This window comes from Crocuta crocuta, unplaced genomic scaffold (assembly GCF_008692635.1).
Source record: "Crocuta crocuta isolate KB4526 unplaced genomic scaffold, BGI_CrCroc_1.0 scaffold619, whole genome shotgun sequence".
Taxonomy (NCBI): Eukaryota; Metazoa; Chordata; class Mammalia; order Carnivora; family Hyaenidae; genus Crocuta; species Crocuta crocuta.
The window spans coordinates 3,369,384-3,389,014 of record NW_027533395.1 but is presented as its reverse complement, the minus strand read 5'-3'; the positions used below and the strand labels follow the sequence as shown (position 1 = coordinate 3,389,014).

Below are 19,631 nucleotides of genomic sequence, written 5' to 3'. Positions count from 1 at the left end.
AAAATATTTTGTTTTTAAGTAATCTCTATGCCCACTATGAGCTCAAGCCCACATCCCAATGATGAAGTCACATGCTCCCAGCAGGAGCCAGCCAGGCGCCCATTGCAGGGAGTTTTTCTTTTAAGGGGAAGTACAGACTGTTCAGGAAATGACTGAAGATACTCCTTACACACTGGCATTTCTTACGCAAAAATATAATAATCTAGGTTCAGAGAACCACATTTAGTTTATGCGGTTTCTTTTAAAACAGCTTTATTGAGGCATATTTGGCATATTAAAAAACTCATATATAAAGTATCATTTGATAAGTTTTTACTTGTGTACACGCCCATGAAACCATCACCATAATCAAGATAACAAATATATTTATCACCCCCAAAAGTTTCCTTATGCTTGTTCAGATCTTTCCTTATCAGCCCTTCCACACATACACTTACATCTTCCTTGCCCCAACCCTTGGCCCCTGTGTCCAGGCAGCCACTGATGTGTTTTCTATCACTCTGGATTTGTTTGTATTTTCTAGAATTTTTATATACAGGGACTCATCAATTATGGGGGACTCATCTTTTGGGGTGGGGGAGTCTGGCTTTCATGCAGCATAATTATTTTGACATTTTCTTATGCTGCTGTGTGTATCAGTACTTCATTCCTTATAGAATGAATATACTACAGTTTGTTTATCCACTAACCTATTAATGGATATATTAGTTTTCTGGGACTGCCATTAACAAAGCACTTCTGAGTAGCTGAAACAGCAGAAATTTATTGTCTCACAGTTATGGAGGCTAGAGGTCTAACATCAAGGTGTAAGCAGGGTTGGACTCTACCGAGAGCTATGAGAGAGAATCTGTTCTAGGCTTTTCTCCTTGGCTTGTTAATAACTGTCTTCATGTTCACATGGTGTTCTCATTGTATATACATTAGTCTCCAAGTTTCCCCTTTCCTTTTTTATAGGGATACTAGTCATTTTGGAATAAGGCCACACTAAGTGACTTCATTTAACTTACTAAAAACCCTATTTCCAGAAACAGTCACATTGTGAGGTACTGATAGGACATCAACAAATGAACATGGGGGGACACAATTCAACCTATAGCAATACTTAAAGGATAAGTAGGAATCAACCTTGTGAAGAAGATAAGGAAGAGGATTCTAAACAGAGGAAAGGCATGTGCAAAGACCATGAGATCAGAGAAAATATGGCAAGTTTGAAGATTTAACTAAGAGATCATAATGATGGCAACCAGAAATTAGTCATGAGAGGTAAGCCTGGGCGGTCAGTTTGAGGCTGGCTCATGAGCAGCCTTATAAATAAGTGACCATGTAATTTATCATGCAAGTCAGGACACTTTTGAGAGTGAGAGGGGGTGTTGTTAATAATTTAACCAGGAGAATATTCACCCTATGCCTAAGCCATCCTAATAGGCACATCCTTTATCCTAAAGGTGATGGGAGGCTGTTAAAGGGTTATAAGCAGGGATGTGGCATGAGCAGATCTGTGTGTAAGAAGCCTCCTTCTAGCCATGTCATGGAGAGTATATTGGAGGGAAATAGGCATGACCATGAATTAGTAGGCTTTGGTGGTCCAGGTGAGAGGTGACTGTGTCATGGAATAGGGTGGTGGGAGTAGGGACAGAGGGAGGTGGAGAGATTTGGAAGGTGTGTTTAAGAGGCAGTACCATGGTACTTGGTGACTGAATGTTGGGCGTGGTGCTTAGGGAGAGGGACAGTTGAGGGTTTTACCCAGAGATGTGACTTTGACAACTTGTGGTCATTATGGTGGATCTCAGAAAGATGTGCAGGACATAGAGGGAAATTGGAAGAAGCAATGGGGGAAGACCAGCTGGGACAAGCTGAGGTGAGGGTGCCTGAGATAAATCATTGGAGATATCTAGTCGGGGCAACTGATATATCAGTTAGGATTTAGGTTCAGTTTCTGTCACAGAAACTAGGAGTTCTTTTAGTCACAGAAATGGAGAAGACATTTTGAGCAACACGATGCCTCTGCCACAGATATACAGGACTGGAGCTCAAGAGAGAGGTGAAGTGTGGGAGTTGTTAAAGTGGTATTCAAAATGCTGGAAGTGGGTAAGAACACTTAAAAAAGAACCTAGGGCTGAACCTAGAGGGGCACCAATAAAAGGATCTGAAAGAGGAAGAGAAACCTCATAGGAAACTCTGGGTATGTGGAACAAGCATGATGTGAGGCACAGGTATGGTGTGCCTACATGAAGTTTGTCAAAGCCTACACAGTTAGACAGCCACTGAGTCAGCTAAGCAGAACAGGTGCTCAAGGCCCCAAACAGTGGGAAAGTGAGAGGCATGAGATGTCCCCTAAGAGGTGTGTGACAGAGATTCTAAGAGACATTCCAGAAGGTTTATGAGCAGAGTCAAATCCTGAAGAGGTTAAATTAGACAAGGAATGAGAACTGCCTGTTAGATTTAGGATGAAGGTGGATATTGGTGGGTCTTGGAGAGAACTGTGTCAGTGACTAGTGCTAGTGACAGGGAGCAGGTATCCAGGCATGACAGAGAGCCAGAGTGAGAAAGAGGAGGCAGAGGTTTTAGAACAACTCAAGGAGTTTGGCTCACAGGGGAGGGCAGAAAGATATGGAAGTTTGAGATTGAGGGAAGCCTTTTTAAAAGATGGCACAGATGAGCACTTCATTTAAGCGTTGACAAGAAAGAGTCAGGAGAGAGGGAGAGTCTGAAGATGTAGAAGAGAATGAATAATGGAAAAACCAATGTTCTTAAAAAGGCAAGGACCTCATACACAGGTGGTGAAATTAGCCTTAGGTCAGAGGAAGGACATGCCTTCCTCTGTAACAGGGGAGGAGAAGGAAAGTAAGATGCATGTCCTGACAGGTTACTTTGCTTGATAGCAGAAATTTGGGGAGAATTTCCAGGTGATAGCCTCTATCTTCTTAATGGGATCTCTTCACAGCGAGGAAGAAAGAGGTAGAGAGGTTGGACACTTCAGAAGAATGGAGAATATTAAAAATGGGAGAGAATGGACTTCAGAAACACAGCAGGATCCAAGGGTTATTGAGGTCTAGTAGGGACAGTAGCCATTAATTTATAATGTCGTGGACACACACAGTCCTGTGATCTTTGTTCCAATGTCTCCAGCATCCTGGGCTTTCAGTTGTATCCATCAGGGTTGATGTTTTATCCAGGCATCTGAGGCGGAAAGTCAAAAGATTCAGGGAACCAGTGATACCAGTAAGAAAATGGCTGACATGAGGGACAGAACACTTGTGATTGAGGTGAAGGAGGTGAGAGCAGGAGGGTGCCAGAAGGCAAGGTGAGCTCAGTAAATATTAATTCCATTTCCCAGTCAGAAGTCCAAATGGAGTGCTAACTCCTTGGAGGAGTAGATAGTTCACATTTATTTTTTCCTCCCATTTCATCTAATAGAAGACCTTGCCCATGGTAGGGATTCAGGATCGTCTCTCAAATGGGTAAATGAATGAAATATTTTAAAGTACTAGTACCATGATTTTTAAAATTCAGGGAATGATCAATTGGTATCAATGTGTATATTACAGATCAATCTGGAGTATTCATATATAGGATGTTGAGATTTAGACACTTCAACAAGTGTGATGATATATTCCATTTTCTAGATTTGGATGAGTTAAATTCAAATTTAATAAGATAAAATAGCCTTGATAGCACATGACAGGGTAATAGTTTCACAACATACAGTTATTTTGCTTTCTTAGAAGGGTATGGCATAATTATTAATAAATTTGATATTTATATGGATTAAATAAAAATCATAAATTGAGACTCACTTTATGTAATTAGATAAAAAATGGTCTCAAGATGTCAAATTAAATGAATTATTTTTTACCAAACACAATTTCTCTCTAAGGAACTGGGAATCAAGTGTCATTTTGTGCAAGAAGTCACAACCTGGTGTGGATGTAAGCCACATGACTTTTAACCCTATGAACTGGCACCAGCTGTGCTTATCAAGTCCAAGTGCAGTGACTGTGTGGACCATTGAAAAAAGCAACCAGGAGCATTATTTAAAAGCAAAGTAAGAGATTTAGTTACACAACAAAGTGCTGGTCTTAGTTTGCATTCATGTGATGTGATTGCATCAATTTGATGAATTAACTGGCTTTATATGTACATATTAAGCATCTTAAGCTGTAACATCTTTCTACATATATAATTCCCCTGGAGTGATTACTTGCATTTTGAAAGGATTCTTTATGACTTGATTTCCCAATGAATTTCTTTTAAATATCAAGTCATCCTTGAGCTTTTTCCAACATGGTTTAATTTGATTTCCCTTACTATTTCAAAACATGCCTATTTATTAAAAAAAAAAAAAGGATGGTTATGAATCTTTGCTCCTATTACTTTGGTGTCCAACTAGAATCTCAAAAATTTAGATATGGAAAGCATATGGTTTATACTTTCATTCACATAATCTACAAACAAAAGGGTAGTTGCATAGAGTGGAGGAATGGGAATTACCTGCTTAAATACAACTGGGTCAAAAAGAAATTTTATAACCAATGTCCTGGTAATAGCTGATGATAAAGGTGCCTTTGTTAAAGAAAGTTTAAAGACTCAAGGTGCCTCTGAACTGACTGTTCTCAATGTATTCCACAGAGTCAAAGACTAAGTTGATGCTGGATATGTACATCCTTGAAATTGCAGTTTTTGAAAAATTGCCTTCTTAAGAAAAATGTAGAGTTTTCTAAATGGAGAACCCTAAAAAAGACACCTCTTTCTGTTTGGTACCCTTTATGTCTCAATTTCACTTTTATAGTTGATGCTGGATATGTACATCCTTGAAATTGCAATTTTTGAAAAATTGCCTTCTTAAGAAAAATGTAGAGTTTTCTAAATGGAACCCTAAAAAAGACACCTCTTTCTGTTTGGTACCCTTTATGTCTCAATTTCACTTTTATAAGAACCCAGTGAATAGTCAAATCTGTCTCTAGGCAGAGACGTTCATAAAATGGGTAATGTCTCTATCAAATCCTTGCCAAGGTGGGCAAGTCATTTGTCCCAGTATTTTCTCCCTTTGCTTGCCTTGAATATTCTCTTCTAGTTCTGAATGCTGAGTTGTGACTTTTCTATAAACTGCAAGTGAGAGGCAAAGTGAGTGGATTGTCCTGATTCAGAAAGCCAACAGGATTAGAAAACATTGAAGTCTTTTATTTAAACAGTAGGTACTATTTTTACATATCAGTTTTTAAAATTATTTATCATTCATAAAATATAACCAAGGAAGTTTTAAATTTAATGCATAAAACCATGAATTCTTCAAACACCCCTTTATAGCCATATTATGGATTAAAAGTAGACATATTGTAGATTTGAAAATGAATTCTTGATATTGGTGTTTGCAAAGGTAGCTGAACACAACCTGCATGTACAGATGGTCCTTGACTTAGGATGGTTCTACTTCAGATTTTTTGACTTTGGGATAATTGCCAAAGTGATGAACATTCAATAGAAGCCATACTGCATATTTTGAGTTTTGCCCTTCTCCCAGGCTGGAGATACGTGGCACAATACTCTCTCAAGATACTAAGCAGTGGCAGCTGCAGCCTCTAGTCAGCCACGTGATCGCAGGGTAAACAGCCTGTGCGCTGACAACCATTCCCGCACCTTTACAACCATTCTGTTTTTTACCTTCATTATAATACTAGATAAGTTGCTTGAGATAGTCACCACTTTATTATAAAACAGGCTTTGTGGGGGCACCTTCATGGTGCAGTTGGTTAAACATCCAACTCTTGATCTCAGCTCAGGTCATGATTTCACAGGTTCTTGAGTTTGAGCCCTACATAGAGCTGTGCGCTGATGGTGCGGAGTCTGCTTGGGATTCTGTCTCTCCTTCTCTCTGCCTCTCCTCTCTGTCTGTGTCTTTTTCTCAAAATAAATAAATAAATAAACATAAATAAATAAATAATAGGCTTTGTGTTAGATGATTTTGCCCAACTGTAGGTTAGCAGCTAATGTAGTTTGCCTACTAATATAGGTATTCTGAGCACATTTATAGGAGGCTAGGCTAAACTGTGATGTTCAGTAGATTAGATGTATGAAATGCATTTTGACTTCGGATATTTTCAACTTAGGATGGCTTTATTGGGACATAACTCCATCATAAATCAAGGAAGATTTGTATGTTTATTTTGGCCCACATTGATTTTTATTTGAATTAATTGCCAATATTTAGTACTTCAGAGATTCCTCATAAATATCCAGATTATGATAGTCTCTTGAAATTCTGGAACCACAATTCTCAATAGGCCCTCTTGGCTGGAACTGAGTGACACCTACCACCTTTTGGAGGGAACACACTTTCGCATTTGCCATAGTCCCCCACCTGGCTGTGCATCGTCTGCCTAACCCCTGCCTATACAATTCCTGCTTTAGATATTAACTTTGAAAACTTTTGAAAATACCTGTGTGCTTAATTTATAACTATATAACTTGTCCTTTTGTGATATATATTTTTAAGTCTACTATTTGGTGTTTATCTGGTTTGGTTGCTTATTTATTTTTTATAAGTTGCAATACCTCCCCACCTTATTTGTCACCAATATGTAGTAGCTACAGCATCGTGACTAGTTTTTGTTAATAATTATTCTGATTTCTCTTTTTCCTAAAGGCCAATAAAACTACCTATGGAAGATGGGTCATTTTATAATGAAACAGATGTAGTTTTCCCCACCTCGTTGCCCAAGGATCTTATCTATGGACCTGTGCTCCCACTGTCCGCCATTGCTGGGCTAGTAGGAGAAGAGGCAGAAACCTTCAGGGTAATTACCTGGCACCTCTTCCTGTTTGCCTATCTGATTCTCATAACCATCTCATAAGACATGCAGGATAGAGAGGATCATCCTCGTTTTTAATACAGATTAGCCCTGGAGACCATGAGAAATGAAGTCTCTGGAGTTTTGAGTTTGGTCAACTGGGAGGATGATGGTACTGATCATAGAAACAGAGAGCCCGGATCTGATGTCATTTTTGGACATATTGAATTTGGGGTGCTGGAAAGGCATCCAGATATAGGGGCCGGGTGGGAATTGGGCAAGCAGATCTATTGCTGGGGTGTAGAAGGCAGGGCTGGAAACACAGAAGCCAGAGTCATTACCATGGAGGGAATAGTGGAGCACTGGAGCAGGGGAGGGATGATAGAAAGGAGAGAAAAGCAAGAGAGCCAGAGAGGAAACTGATTTGTTAAGAGTTCAAAGTTAGTAGAAGAGTCTGAGAAAGAACAATCACCGATGTAAGAACAAATCTGAGAGAGAACAAGGCCATGGAAGGAAGTTTCTGAAGGGAGTTTATTAACAGCTACACACTCATTCAAGCCAACATATTTATCAAGCTCCTTCTATGTAGCAGGCCACTGTTTTAGGCAATGGGATCACATGATGATCAACCAGGCATAATCTCTACCCTTTGGAGTTTATATTCTATCAGGGAGACAGAGCAACAGCAACAGCAACAAAAACATCAACAAATAAAGAGATACATTAAATCATTGCAAAATGTAATAATTATTATAATGGGATAAACGGGGGAGGAGATGGAAGTGAGGAAGAGATTAACAGTGGTCAAGGAAGGCCACTGGGAGATGACATTTACACTGAGACCTGAAGGACAAGGAGACTCAGTGCTATAAACAGGGTCAAGAATGTTCAGTCAGAGGTGCTGTATGTACAAAGACCCTGGGGGAAGAAAATAAATCAGTGTGTTTGAAGAGCTAAGAAAACTCATGGTGGCTACAGCACAGTAAATGAGGGGGACCTGCGGATGCAGGTCAAGAGGTAGGTGGGGAGCACATGCAGGGGCCTTGGCATGAAGGTGAGGAGCTCCTTCTGCTAAGCCTAGTGATTGAGTTAAAAGCTCCAAGCCAAGGATGAAGGAAGTGAAGCTTCCAAATGTTTTTGACCACCGAAGAGAATTAAGATGTAGGTGTTTAAAATAATTCAATGTGGCAATTAGTTTATTAAAAGTTTCTGGCAACTGAGAGAAAAGGTTGTGTATGCTCTTAGTATGTCCTTTAAAGGATGACAATTACTCACTTTTTCAGTACTGAAAACGACCAATTCCTTTTAATAGGACAAATCCTAGCTTTGGAAACACCACCACACTCAGCCACAATGGGGCAGCAAAGTAAATACAAATAGATGAACCATCAAGGTTTACAACTTGAAAAAATATTTCTATGTTTAGTATTTGATGCCTAGAAACCCACATTTTCAACTACCTTGAGTCTTCTTCTGCAGTAAATGTCTGTAGGAGCCCTCATCTTTCACATCTGCACCAGCAGGATGAACCCTACATAAAATATGTAAAATTCAGGCACCTGTCTTTATTATTTGAAAAATGCTATGAAATGCCTTCAGTAAGTACTTAAATGTGGAGTCACCATTTTTTAAAAAAATTCTGATAATAAACAGACATTTTTCTTTCCTAGGACTTTTATACTCAGTAAATTTTAACTTTTTTTCTGAAAATAGAATTTTATTTTATTTTATTTATGTAATTTTTAATGTTTTTATTTATTTCTGAGAGAGAGAGAGACAGCATGAGCAGGGGAGGGTCAGAGAGAGAGGAAGATACAGAATCTGAAGCAGGCTCCAGGCTCTGAGCTAGCTGTCAGCACAGAGCCCAACGTGGGGCTCGAACCCATGAACCGTGTGATCATGACCTGAGCTGAAGTCAGACGCTTAACTGACTGAGCCACCCACGTGCCCCTGAAAACAGAATTTTAATGCTAGGGTTTGATATTTTAATTTTTTTAAGTTTATTTATTTTTAAGAAAGAGAGGGAGAGAGGGCACCCATGCACAGGAAAGGGGCAGTGAGAACTCACAAACTGCAAGATCGTGACCTGAGCTGAAGTTGGGGTGCTTAACCGACTGAGAGCCACCCAGGCACTCCTGGATGCTTACATTTTCTAAAGCAATAATAAGTTGGACTCAAATTTTTCATGTTCAGTTATTAAGTGATCAAAATTTTTGATTTATGATTCCAGAGAGCTGAACAATGGGGTGGTATTATCAACAAATATTTTTAAACACTATTGGCACATTTTTCTTTTAACATTTTTAGAACTTTTAGAATTTAAAATTCTTGTTTCTGCTCACATAATCCATATAATATCACATTCATTTTTCAGTGGCACAGAACATATTTATCTTAAGTAAGAAAAGCCACACAAAATACTAGTTTAACATTTTAAGGACAGAAAATTCCAAGTTGTAATCCTCACTTTCTGTTGCATACACATAGATTAACTGGTGTGTGAACCAGATATGTGTGGAGTTTTTAAAAGATTTTTCAGCCCATTGCCGTACCAGATAAAAGTCTGTCCCTTTGTAATATGTAGCTTAAGGTTAGATGTCATCAAGATAACCCAAGAAACTTTTATTTTATCTTATTTTACTTTTAATGTTTTATTTGTTTCTGAAAGAGACAGTATGAACAGGGGAGGGTCAGAGAGAGGGAGACACAGAATCTGAAGCAGGCTCCAGGCTCTGAGCTAGGTGTCAGCACAGAGCCTGACACGGGGCTCGAACCCACGAACCGTGAGATCATGACCTGAGCTGAAGTCTGACACTCAACTGACTGAGCCACCCAGGTGCCCCCCCACACAAGAAACTTAAATAATTGTGATTAAATAATGACATTCAGTGAGTAACTCAACCCTATCAGTCAAATCTCAATTATACACCACAAACATGTCACTAATCAGCAGTACTTTAATCCTTTTGGGTGGTTTTGCACCCCTATTTTGGCCCATAGGGTGGCCAGGTTATTAATTCAGTATTTATTGTTCAACACTCCAAGGCTCTGAGGGCATGAAATAGATCAATCATTGACCAAAATCAATATATCCATTTAAAAAATTATCACAGTGACTGCTGCTATGTAGGATTTTTGCCTTAGTCAGACTTCAAGGCCCATTCCGAATGATAACTCTGCCTCCATACATCTGTCACTCCACCAAGAAGAACCAATTGCTTTCTCATCAATCCTCCCATGATTTTTAAACATTCTTCTTCTATAACCTACCATGTTTTCTGATTCTGATATTTGTTAGTACTTCTTCCCTCAACTAAGTGACCATCCTGTTGAGAAGAGGGATCCCTTAGGACTTGGCACAATGCCTGGTATATATAACCAACATCCAGTAAATGTTTGTTTAAACATCAGTTATGTAACAAATTTATATCTTTGAGAATCTAGTAGAAATACTCTGACAGCAGCATACTTGCTTTACCTTGGATCTACAAACCATTTCTAAATTAAAAGAATAGTATATAATACATTATTCAGTAAATAATTGAGTATTAAGAAAGGTGGCTTGTATATATTGAGGAGTTTCTAATGGAAAAATTACTGTTTAATAGGTTCACAGTATTCCCCACCTGTAGAAGCTGTTCCAACTTCTGCTTTATGTTTCTCCACAGCACTTGTCAACAGATAATATTCCGTACAGTTAACTTCCTAGCTTATTTTTATTCTGTTTCCCTTCAGGATGTTAGCCCCATGAGGGCAGAGATTTTTTTTGTCTGTTTTGTTCACTGCCACATCCCTGTGCCTAGAATAGTACCTGGAATGTAGTAAGTGTCCAATAAATATTTTGTTAGATGAATGAAAGAGTGAATGAAAGAATGAAATAAACATAGAGGTCTCAAGGAATTTAAAAATTCTGTTAATTTGGCCATTTGCTTATTAAAAATTTTTTTCTGTTCCAATGGGTGTAAGGATCCTAACAATAACAAAAACATTATAGCTAATGCAATTCTAAACAATGCTAGCACAACCAGAAGTTCAGGTAGTACTAAATGATATGTTCTCAACATAAATAAATAAGTAAACTAGTACATTTGATTTGTTTAAATAGAAAGGAAGGAGTCCTGTGTTATGGTATTCTGAATTCAGAATTTTAATCAGTGCTGTGGGGCATATGCCCAAAATACCTGCCACAGCTGCCTTGACCTCCAGAAGGAGAGCAGGGAGGCCTAAACTTCTGTATACTGACAGAAGAGGGTGTCCCCTGTGGGACATGAGCATTTAAAGCTGCAGGGGCCAGACCACTGAGGTATTCCCATCTAAGGCAGAGATCAACAAATCATGGCCAGTTTTTGTATGGCCCCAAGCTAAGAATATTTTTTGCACTTTTTATAGAAGTGTTTAAAAAAATAATAGGGGTATGTGACAGAGACCAATGTGGTCCACAAAGCCTAAAATATTCACTACCTGGTCCTTTACAAGAAAAGTTTGCCTTAGATCTTTGGTCCATATTATTTTTACTCCCCAAAGCCAGCTTTTCTTTTAGGTACATTCCATAGATTTTCTGCATTTCTCTTTGAGTTTTCCATGATATCAAAATCACATATGATGTTTCATGAACCAAATTAGAGAGGCCACCAAAATCAGGCACATGTTCTCTTTTCATTTCCCATAAAAGCTAACCAAGCAGAGTATCTGGGCCAACCTCTCCATAGCCACTCAAGGAAAATCATAGCTTTGCCTCCTGCAGAATCAGGAGGAATGAAATGTTGATTAATGTCTTTCCTCAGAAAGGGTGATTTTAGCTAGACAATGACTTTCTTAGATTCAAGACACCAACAAAGTCTACCAAAAGGAGTGTAGAAGTTTTTACTCAAAATTTTCATGAAATCCTGTGACAATAGGACTCCAAATATGCTGGCAAGACCATCTTATATATTCTTAGTGAATTAAAATATAAAGAGATAAATGGAGCAAGGATCGATAAGTTCACTTAGCTATTGGCAAATGGCAGGACCAATGAATTGAAAGTATGTAAGTCCATATTCATTTTGTTTCTTTCTGGAGGTTATTCTGTTGAGTATTTCTCTGGCTCTTAAGCCATGAATGCTGTCTTTTTTAAAAATGTTTATTTATTTTTGAGAGAGGGAATGACAGAGTGCAAGTGGGGGAGGGGAAGAGAGAGGGAGACACAGAATCTGAAGCAGGAACCAGGCTCTGAGCTGTAAGCACAGAGCCTGATGCCAGGCTCTAACTCACAGACCACAAGATCATGACCTGAGCCAAAGTCAGCCACTTAACTGACTGAGCCACCCAAGTGCCCCAACCATCAATGTTGTCTTAACACAAGGTTTCTAATCTTTTCCTAAAGCCTAAAGATGATATATATCCTTCACTTCATCCAATTATGCATTGCTGGACTGCAACAAGTGACCTATATATCACCTGTGAAGAGGGTCATCTTTTAATGGTTAATGCAGAAACCTTGAAAGTGACTATACTTAATAAGACAGAAGATACAACAACATCAAGGGGTGAGAAACTACTTTGCTTCATTATTCCCAGAAATGTAGCCATTGATGATGGTTTTACACTTGAAAATGGATGTTTGTTCCTTATTTTTCTCTTACTTAGAGACCCCTTGGATTCTTTCTTTTCCTTTATCCCATAGTTAATTACCAAGTCCTGTGATGTTCCTCCTAGCTAGTGTTCTATGCGCTGAGCCTTCTGCTATACTCTGTATGTTTCATATAATCCTCAAAACAACTTTATAAAGATATACATTTTCATCTCCATGAGACAGATGAAAAAACATAAGCATTGAGAGGTTAAGGAAAATTCCCAAATTAACATAACTAGTAAACTGTGGAACAGACACCTGAACACAGGCAATAAGACTTCAGAAGTACAGAGGGGTGTCTGGGTGGCTCAATCAGTTAAGTGTCCAACTCTTTTTCCTTAAGCTTATTTATTTTGAGAGAAAGAGAGAGTGCATGAGCAGGGGAGGGGCAGAGAGGGGGGGAAAGAGAGAGAATCCCAAGCAGGCTCCACACTGTCAAAACAGAGCCCAATGTGGGGCTCAACCTCAGGAACCATGAGATCATGACCTGAGCCAAAACCAAGACTTGGATGCTTAACTGACTGAGACACCTAAGCACTCCAAGTGTCCGACTTGGATTTCAGCTCAGGTCTTCATCTCAGGGTCATGAATTCAAGCCCCACATTAGGCTCTGCACTGGACATGAAGCCTACTTAAAAGAACTTCAAAGTCCAAGTTATTTTATTTTATTATTATTTTTAATTTAAATCCAAGTTAACATATAGTGTGATAAAGATTTCAGGAATAGACTTCAGTGATTATAACACCCAGCACTCATCCCAACAAGTGCCCTCCTTAAGGCTCTTTGCCCATTTAACCGACCTTCCCACCCAATACCCCACCAGCAGCCCTCAGTTTTTTCTCTGTATTTAAGAGTCTCTTATGGTTTGTCTCCCTCTCTGGTTTTATATTATTTTTGCTTCTCTTTCCTTACATTCATCTGTTTTGTATCTTAAAGTACACATATGAGTGAAGTCATATGTNCTCATCCCAACAAGTGCCCTCCTTAAGGCTCTTTGCCCATTTAACCGACCTTCCCACCCAATACCCCACCAGCAGCCCTCAGTTTTTTCTCTGTATTTAAGAGTCTCTTATGGTTTGTCTCCCTCTCTGGTTTTATATTATTTTTGCTTCTCTTTCCTTACATTCATCTGTTTTTTATCTTAAAGTACACATATGAGTGAAGTCATATGGTATTTGTCTTTCTCTGACTTGTGTCACTTAGCATAATACACTCTAATTCCATCTATGTTGTTGAAAATTGCAAGATTACATTCTTTTTGATTCCAAGTAATTCTCTCTCTCTCTGTACACACACACGCGCGCATGCACACACCATATCTTCTTTATCCATTCATCTGTTGATGGACATTTATTTTTTAATTTTTTTAAAGTTTATTTATTTTGAGAAAGAGAGAGGGTGTGAGCAGGGTAGGAGCAGGGGCGGGGGAGAGAGAGAGAATCCCAAGCATGCCCCACACTGTCAGGGCAGAGACCAATGTGGGGCTCAAACTCACAGTGAGATCATGACCGGAGCCAAAATCAAGTCAGATGCTTAACTGACTGAGCCACCCAGGCGCCCCATGTCGATGGACATTTAGGCTCTTTCCATACTTTGGCTATTGTCGACGATGCTGCTATAAACATTGGGGTGCATGTGCCCCTTCAAATCAGCACACCTGTATCCTTTGGATAAATACCTAGTAGTGTGATTGCTGACCCGTAGAGTAGTTCTATTTTTAATTTTTTGAGGAACCTCCATACTGTTTTCCAGAGTGGCTGTACCAGTTTGCATTGCCATCAGGAGTACAAAAGCATTCTTTCTCCACATCCTCACCAACATCTTTTGTTGCCTGAGTTGTTAATTTAGCCATTCTGGTAGGTATTAGGTTGATAATCTCATCGTGGTTTTGATTTGTATTTCCCCGATGATGAGTGATGTTGAGCATCTTTTCATGTGTCTGTTAGCCATCTGGATGTCATCTTTGGATAAGTGACTATTCATGTCTTTTGCCCATTACTTCCCTGGATTGCTTTTAGGGGTGTTGAGTTTGGCAAGTTCTTTATAGATTTTGGATACTAACCCTTTATCTGATATGTTATTTGCAAATATCTTTTCCCATCCCATCAGTTGCCTTTTAGTTGTGCTGATTGTCTCCTTTGCTGTGCAGAAGCTTTTCATCTTAATGAGGTCCCAATAGTTCGTTTTTGCTTTTGTTTCCCTTGCCTCTGGAGACATGTCAAGTAAGAAGTTGCTGCAGCTGAAGTCAAAGAGGTTTTTGCCTGTTTTCTCCTCTAGGATTTTGATGGCTTCCTGTCTTTAGGTCTTTTATCTGTTCTGAGTTTATTTTTGTATATGGTATAAGAAAGTGGTTCAGGTTCATTCTTCTGCATGCTGCTGTCCAGTTTTCCCAGCACCATCTGCTGAAGAGACTGTCTTTTTTCCACTGGCTATTCTTTCCTGTTTGTCAAAGATTAGTTGGCTGTATGTTTGTGGGTCCAGTTTTGGATTCTCTCTTCAGTTCCATTGATCTGTGTGCCTGTTTTTATGCTGGTACCATGCTGCCTTGATGATTACAGCTTTGTAATACAGCTTGAAGTCTGGAATTGTGATACCTCCAGCTTTGGGTTTTTCTTTTTCTCTTTTTTTTTTTTTTTTTTCAGGATTGCTTTGGCTATTCAGGTCTTTTCTGGTTCTATACAAATTTTAGGGTGGTTTGTTCTAGCTGTGAATAATGCTGGTGTTATTTTGATAGGGATTGCCAGAGTCTAAGTTCTTAGCTACTATGCTGTATCCTTTCCCATATATATGCCTGTTTTGTTTAATTGGCAAATTATGCCCTTTCCTGCCCTCCACCCTTTTCAAGGCTTTTTTCTACAATGCCCTTCTCTTTTAAGTTTAACTGCCATCTTGAAAATTATCTTTGTGTTCCTTGATTAGAATTTCTAAGAGAATTGGATCTATTTTCCTTAAATCTGGTGTCTATTCCTGATCCCATCAGCTGTGGGCAGGGTTGGGCCTTGCTCACAGAAGCTAATATCCACTCAATAGGAACTAGGTGTAGACCTTTTGAGAAGGGAGCCAGGTCATTGCAAACTCCTCAGTCTGTGCAATGCACTCTCCATTCCAGTTCCTCTTATTATTTCACTTCTTGATTTCTGCAGCAATCTTAGGACTGACTTCATTGGCCTTAATCTACATGAACCCACAGCAGGCATCTCATCCCTGCCAAACTGTCCTTCTTGAAGTTCATTTTAACATGCAATTCAGTGACTGCTCTGCCTTGATTCCACTCCCTCTCTAATCTGAATTCTATCTGCTCTATTTATATTATTTCCTTCTACTCCCCAAGTTGAGTTTTCTGATCTAGCCAGTCATTTCTTCCTGTCTTTTCACAAACCTGCCTCCTAGCTTACCACCCCCTTGCCAATTTACTCTCTGAATGCTTGAGTTCCCAGCTCAATACCACCACCTACAGCAAGGTTCTGCCAGGACAGTGTCCCTCATCTACTCCTGTTCCTATTCCCTGGCTCAGGCTTCACCGAGGCCATTAGGTTTGACTTTCCTGCCCTAGGCTTCCTTTCAGTGTCACCTGTATCCTCTAGGCTAAGTTCTCTCTAACCTTGCATCCACAGTGTCATCCCAAAGCTCTCTATAAAGTGAAACCCTTTTGTAGCCTACCTTCCCGGTTCCAGCTTCTCTCACAGAAGCCCTGGAGAAGTTCTCATCATTCCTGTGGTGTCTTCAAATTCTGCCTACTGGCATTTGTAGTTACCTTTGTCTAAGATGCCCTTCTCTTTCTGGTCAAACTGGTGAGGTCATCCTCGGTGGAGCCTTCCCTGTCTTCACCCCAGCCTTAGGGTGAAATTCAGTGACCCGGTATGGGATCCCATGAGAATTGCTCCCTTGGTAGAGCCTCATCCTGTGCTTTCACAGTATCCTGTGTGCATGTCTGTGTTTCCCACTAGACATCAATTATTTGAAGTCAAGAACTGTTTTTTACTCATCCTTTGGCTCCAGAGTTTAATCCCAGAGATTGTTACAGATTAGCTGTGTGTCTTTTTTTTTTTTTTTTAACATTTATTTATTTGAGAGACAGACAGAGCATGATTGGGGGAGGGGCAGAGAGGAAGGGAGACACAATCCAAAGCAGGCTTCAGGCTCTGAGCTGTCAGCACAGAGCCCAATGTAGGGCTCGAAAGCTTAACTGACTGAGCCACCCAGGTGCCCCCCTATATGTCTTTTAAAATGAATTCTAAAGGGGCGCCTGGGTGGCTTAGTCGGTTAAGTGTCCGACTTTCGCTTAGGTCATGATCTCATGGTTCGTGGGTTCGAGCCCCACGTCGGGCTCTGTGCTGACTGCCAGCTCAGAGCCTGGAGCCTGTTTCAGTCTGTGACTCCCTCTCTCTCTGACCCTCCCCTGCTCATGCTGTCTCTCTCTTTCTCTCTCCTAGAAATAAATAAAAATAAAAAAAAAAAAGAATTCTAAAGCAGTATTCCTCATTTCCAAACTGTTGTGACATTTGTAATCTGTTATACAAAATTTAGGCCTTAATCATGTATAGTCTTATATTGTTCACTATTTCCCTCTCAAATACTAATTTTCATGGTATATTATAAATGGTTTCATATAAATATTTTTCTTGCCTCTACACTATGGAAGACACTGCACAAGGTGCCTCAGGGGTGACATAAATGGCAAATATTTGATTTTATAATTTCTATCCTTGAGATTTATATTTTATTGAAGAGAATTAAACAAGTAGACAATTACAGCCAGCTAGGCTTAGATAATTTCATTAAAGAGAAATTTCACCAAGTGCTATGTGAATTCAAATAAGGGAAATAGGCCAAATTAGGTCATTTTGAAGGTGGCATTTGAAATGGTCCTTTAAGGATGGGTTCACAAGCAGAGATGAGGGTAGGTGGAGTTTCTGGCAATGGTATCTGCATAGACAAGAAAAACTGGGGAAAGTAGAGAGACACAAGAAGTGGTCCAGTTTGTCTGAATCATTGGGTGTTACACAGGGCTAATGAGGAACAAAGGGACATGTATACCATGTCTGATCTTGAATGTCCAGCTAAGGTGTTTCTACTTAATTGAGGTGACAGTGGGCAGACATCAAAAACTCCTGACTGGAGATGTACCCTAACTGGAATTGTGCATAGGGAGAACAGTTTAGCCATTGTTCAAGAAAGGATAGTCCTAGAAGCAAGTGGCTATAAGCATCAGGAGCCTAGACTAAGCCAGGAGTCATAAGGACCTGGGATCCAGAGGCACTTGGATTGGAAAGAAAGGAGCTGCTCGGAGGTGAACAGTCTTTGAAGGAAAGGATAGTATGCTTCTTAGCATCTGGCAAAATGCCAAGCATGTAACATACAGTAAACAAGTAATTTGATGGATGCTGTCTGAGCTTTTGATCTTATAGTTGTCATGGTTTATCTACATAACAGGTAATACACTTTTGCTATTTTCCCCCAAGGACAATATTTTATTAATAACATTTGTTCCTATATAATATTTTTCTTTTTAATTTCTTTTTATCTGTTTTTATTTATTTACTGAGGTATAAATATACATACCATAAAATGTGCAAACCTTAAGTATGTGGCTTAATAATAAGGTTTTATTAGATTTGGTTTTATTTGTTTTTTCCTGGCATCTTAAAATCTCTGACAATACTTTCCTAAAATAAGGAAATATATTTGCTATATAATTCTACAGTGTTAGTTACACAGATTTGATGATACACAACTTTAAAAAATTCCTACAATTTACATTAGTAATCAGTGCCGAGCAGCTTTTATGATTCTTTGCTTGGGAGGCAGCACAGCACATATTCTGATAGAAAGTTGATTTTTGGAAAAGATTACAAAGAAATGACTAGTCCTAGGAAAGCAAATGAAATTAATTGCTTTGTATTGCTCTTTTAATTATGTGTCACTTGTTATACCTTGTTTTTCTTTTCCAAAAGAGGGAAGTCATCTTATTAATCCAATCACCATGGCATATCAGAAGGGAGGCGTGCTGATTTCTGGAATTGTAATGTATTTTTTTCTTCAAAATTAATTGCCTTTAAGAGTATATATATATGGCTTCCATTTGTTGCCACTTACTATTATTAGCCATAGTTTAGGACATCAGGTTCTGTCAGATTATTAATTAAAATTGTTTCCCTTTTGGATGCTATTATAGAACTTTTTATATGAAGAATGTTTTAGATATATATAAAAGTAGAACAATATAATGAACTACTATGTAGCTAGATGACTGCAAATAATCAAAAATAGAATTAAAAACTCCAAGTCCCCCAGAACACCTAATTAATACCTGTCACCCAACTTCATGCCTGTTTGTGCACTTAATATATTAGGTTGTCAGATACATGTGGAACCTTTTGTCTAAGCTTCAGCTTAACTTCTGGTGCATACCCATTTAGCTTACATGTATCATATTGTTAATGTTCACATTAGAATTAGCATTAATGGCCTTCATTTACTTGGGGCTTACTTGGTGCCACGCATCATGCTAAGTGCTTTCCTTGTATTATCTTCCTGGTTTTCATAACGACCTTGTCAAGTAGGAACTATTGACATCCTCCTTACACAGAGGAAGGAGTCAAGCCTTACAGAATTCACCACCAAGTAAATGGAGTAGCTGAGGCTTGAATTCAGGCATGTCCAACTCCAAAGTCTTTGCTATCCTTTATTAGAGCACACAGCCTCAGTTAAGTATGAAAAGGGCTCAGACCACATTGCTTTTCTATGGTGTTGTAATTAGTGCTAAGAGTTTGGAGCTAACCTACACTAAAATCTCAGGTCTACTGGTAGATGTCCCAAGACCACTGTTAGCTTTGTCTCTTCCATTGCCACAGATCATATTACCAGGACCCTGATGGCAGTTAGGCAATGATTTCAGGGTGAAAAATGTAGCTCCACCAATGAGGAGCAGTTTGGAGCTCATAAACCTACACTCAGCTGGTAATCCCCCCACCAACCTTGCAACAGACTATCCCCGCTCCCTCACCTCCTACATTTAGTCTGAATTTAGAGACTTTTATGACTCTGTCCTTCTCAAGGCCACCCTTGGCATTTTTCAAAACCAAATTTAGGGGTGCCTGCCTGGCTCAATTAGTAGAGCCTGTGACTCTTAATTTCAGGGTTGTGAGTTTGAGCCCCATATCAGGCATAGAGATTATTTTAAAAATAAAATCTTAAAAAAAAAAAACAAAACACCTAGTTTAAAGGA

At 39.2% G+C, this 19,631-nt stretch overlaps 1 protein-coding gene across 1 annotated transcript in view; it reads left to right on the top strand.

Annotated features, from left to right (window-relative positions):
* CFAP43 (cilia and flagella associated protein 43) overlaps nt 1-19,631 on the top strand; it is a 105,676-nt gene that overhangs the window by 7,311 nt on the left and 78,734 nt on the right. Inside the window, exons 4-7 of the mRNA XM_077748466.1 lie at nt 3,878-4,045; nt 6,644-6,794; nt 12,154-12,316; nt 18,358-18,425. Of these exons, the coding sequence (XP_077604592.1) occupies nt 3,878-4,045; nt 6,644-6,794; nt 12,154-12,316; nt 18,358-18,425 (550 nt within the window). The remainder of the gene's footprint in view (nt 1-3,877; nt 4,046-6,643; nt 6,795-12,153; nt 12,317-18,357; nt 18,426-19,631) is intronic.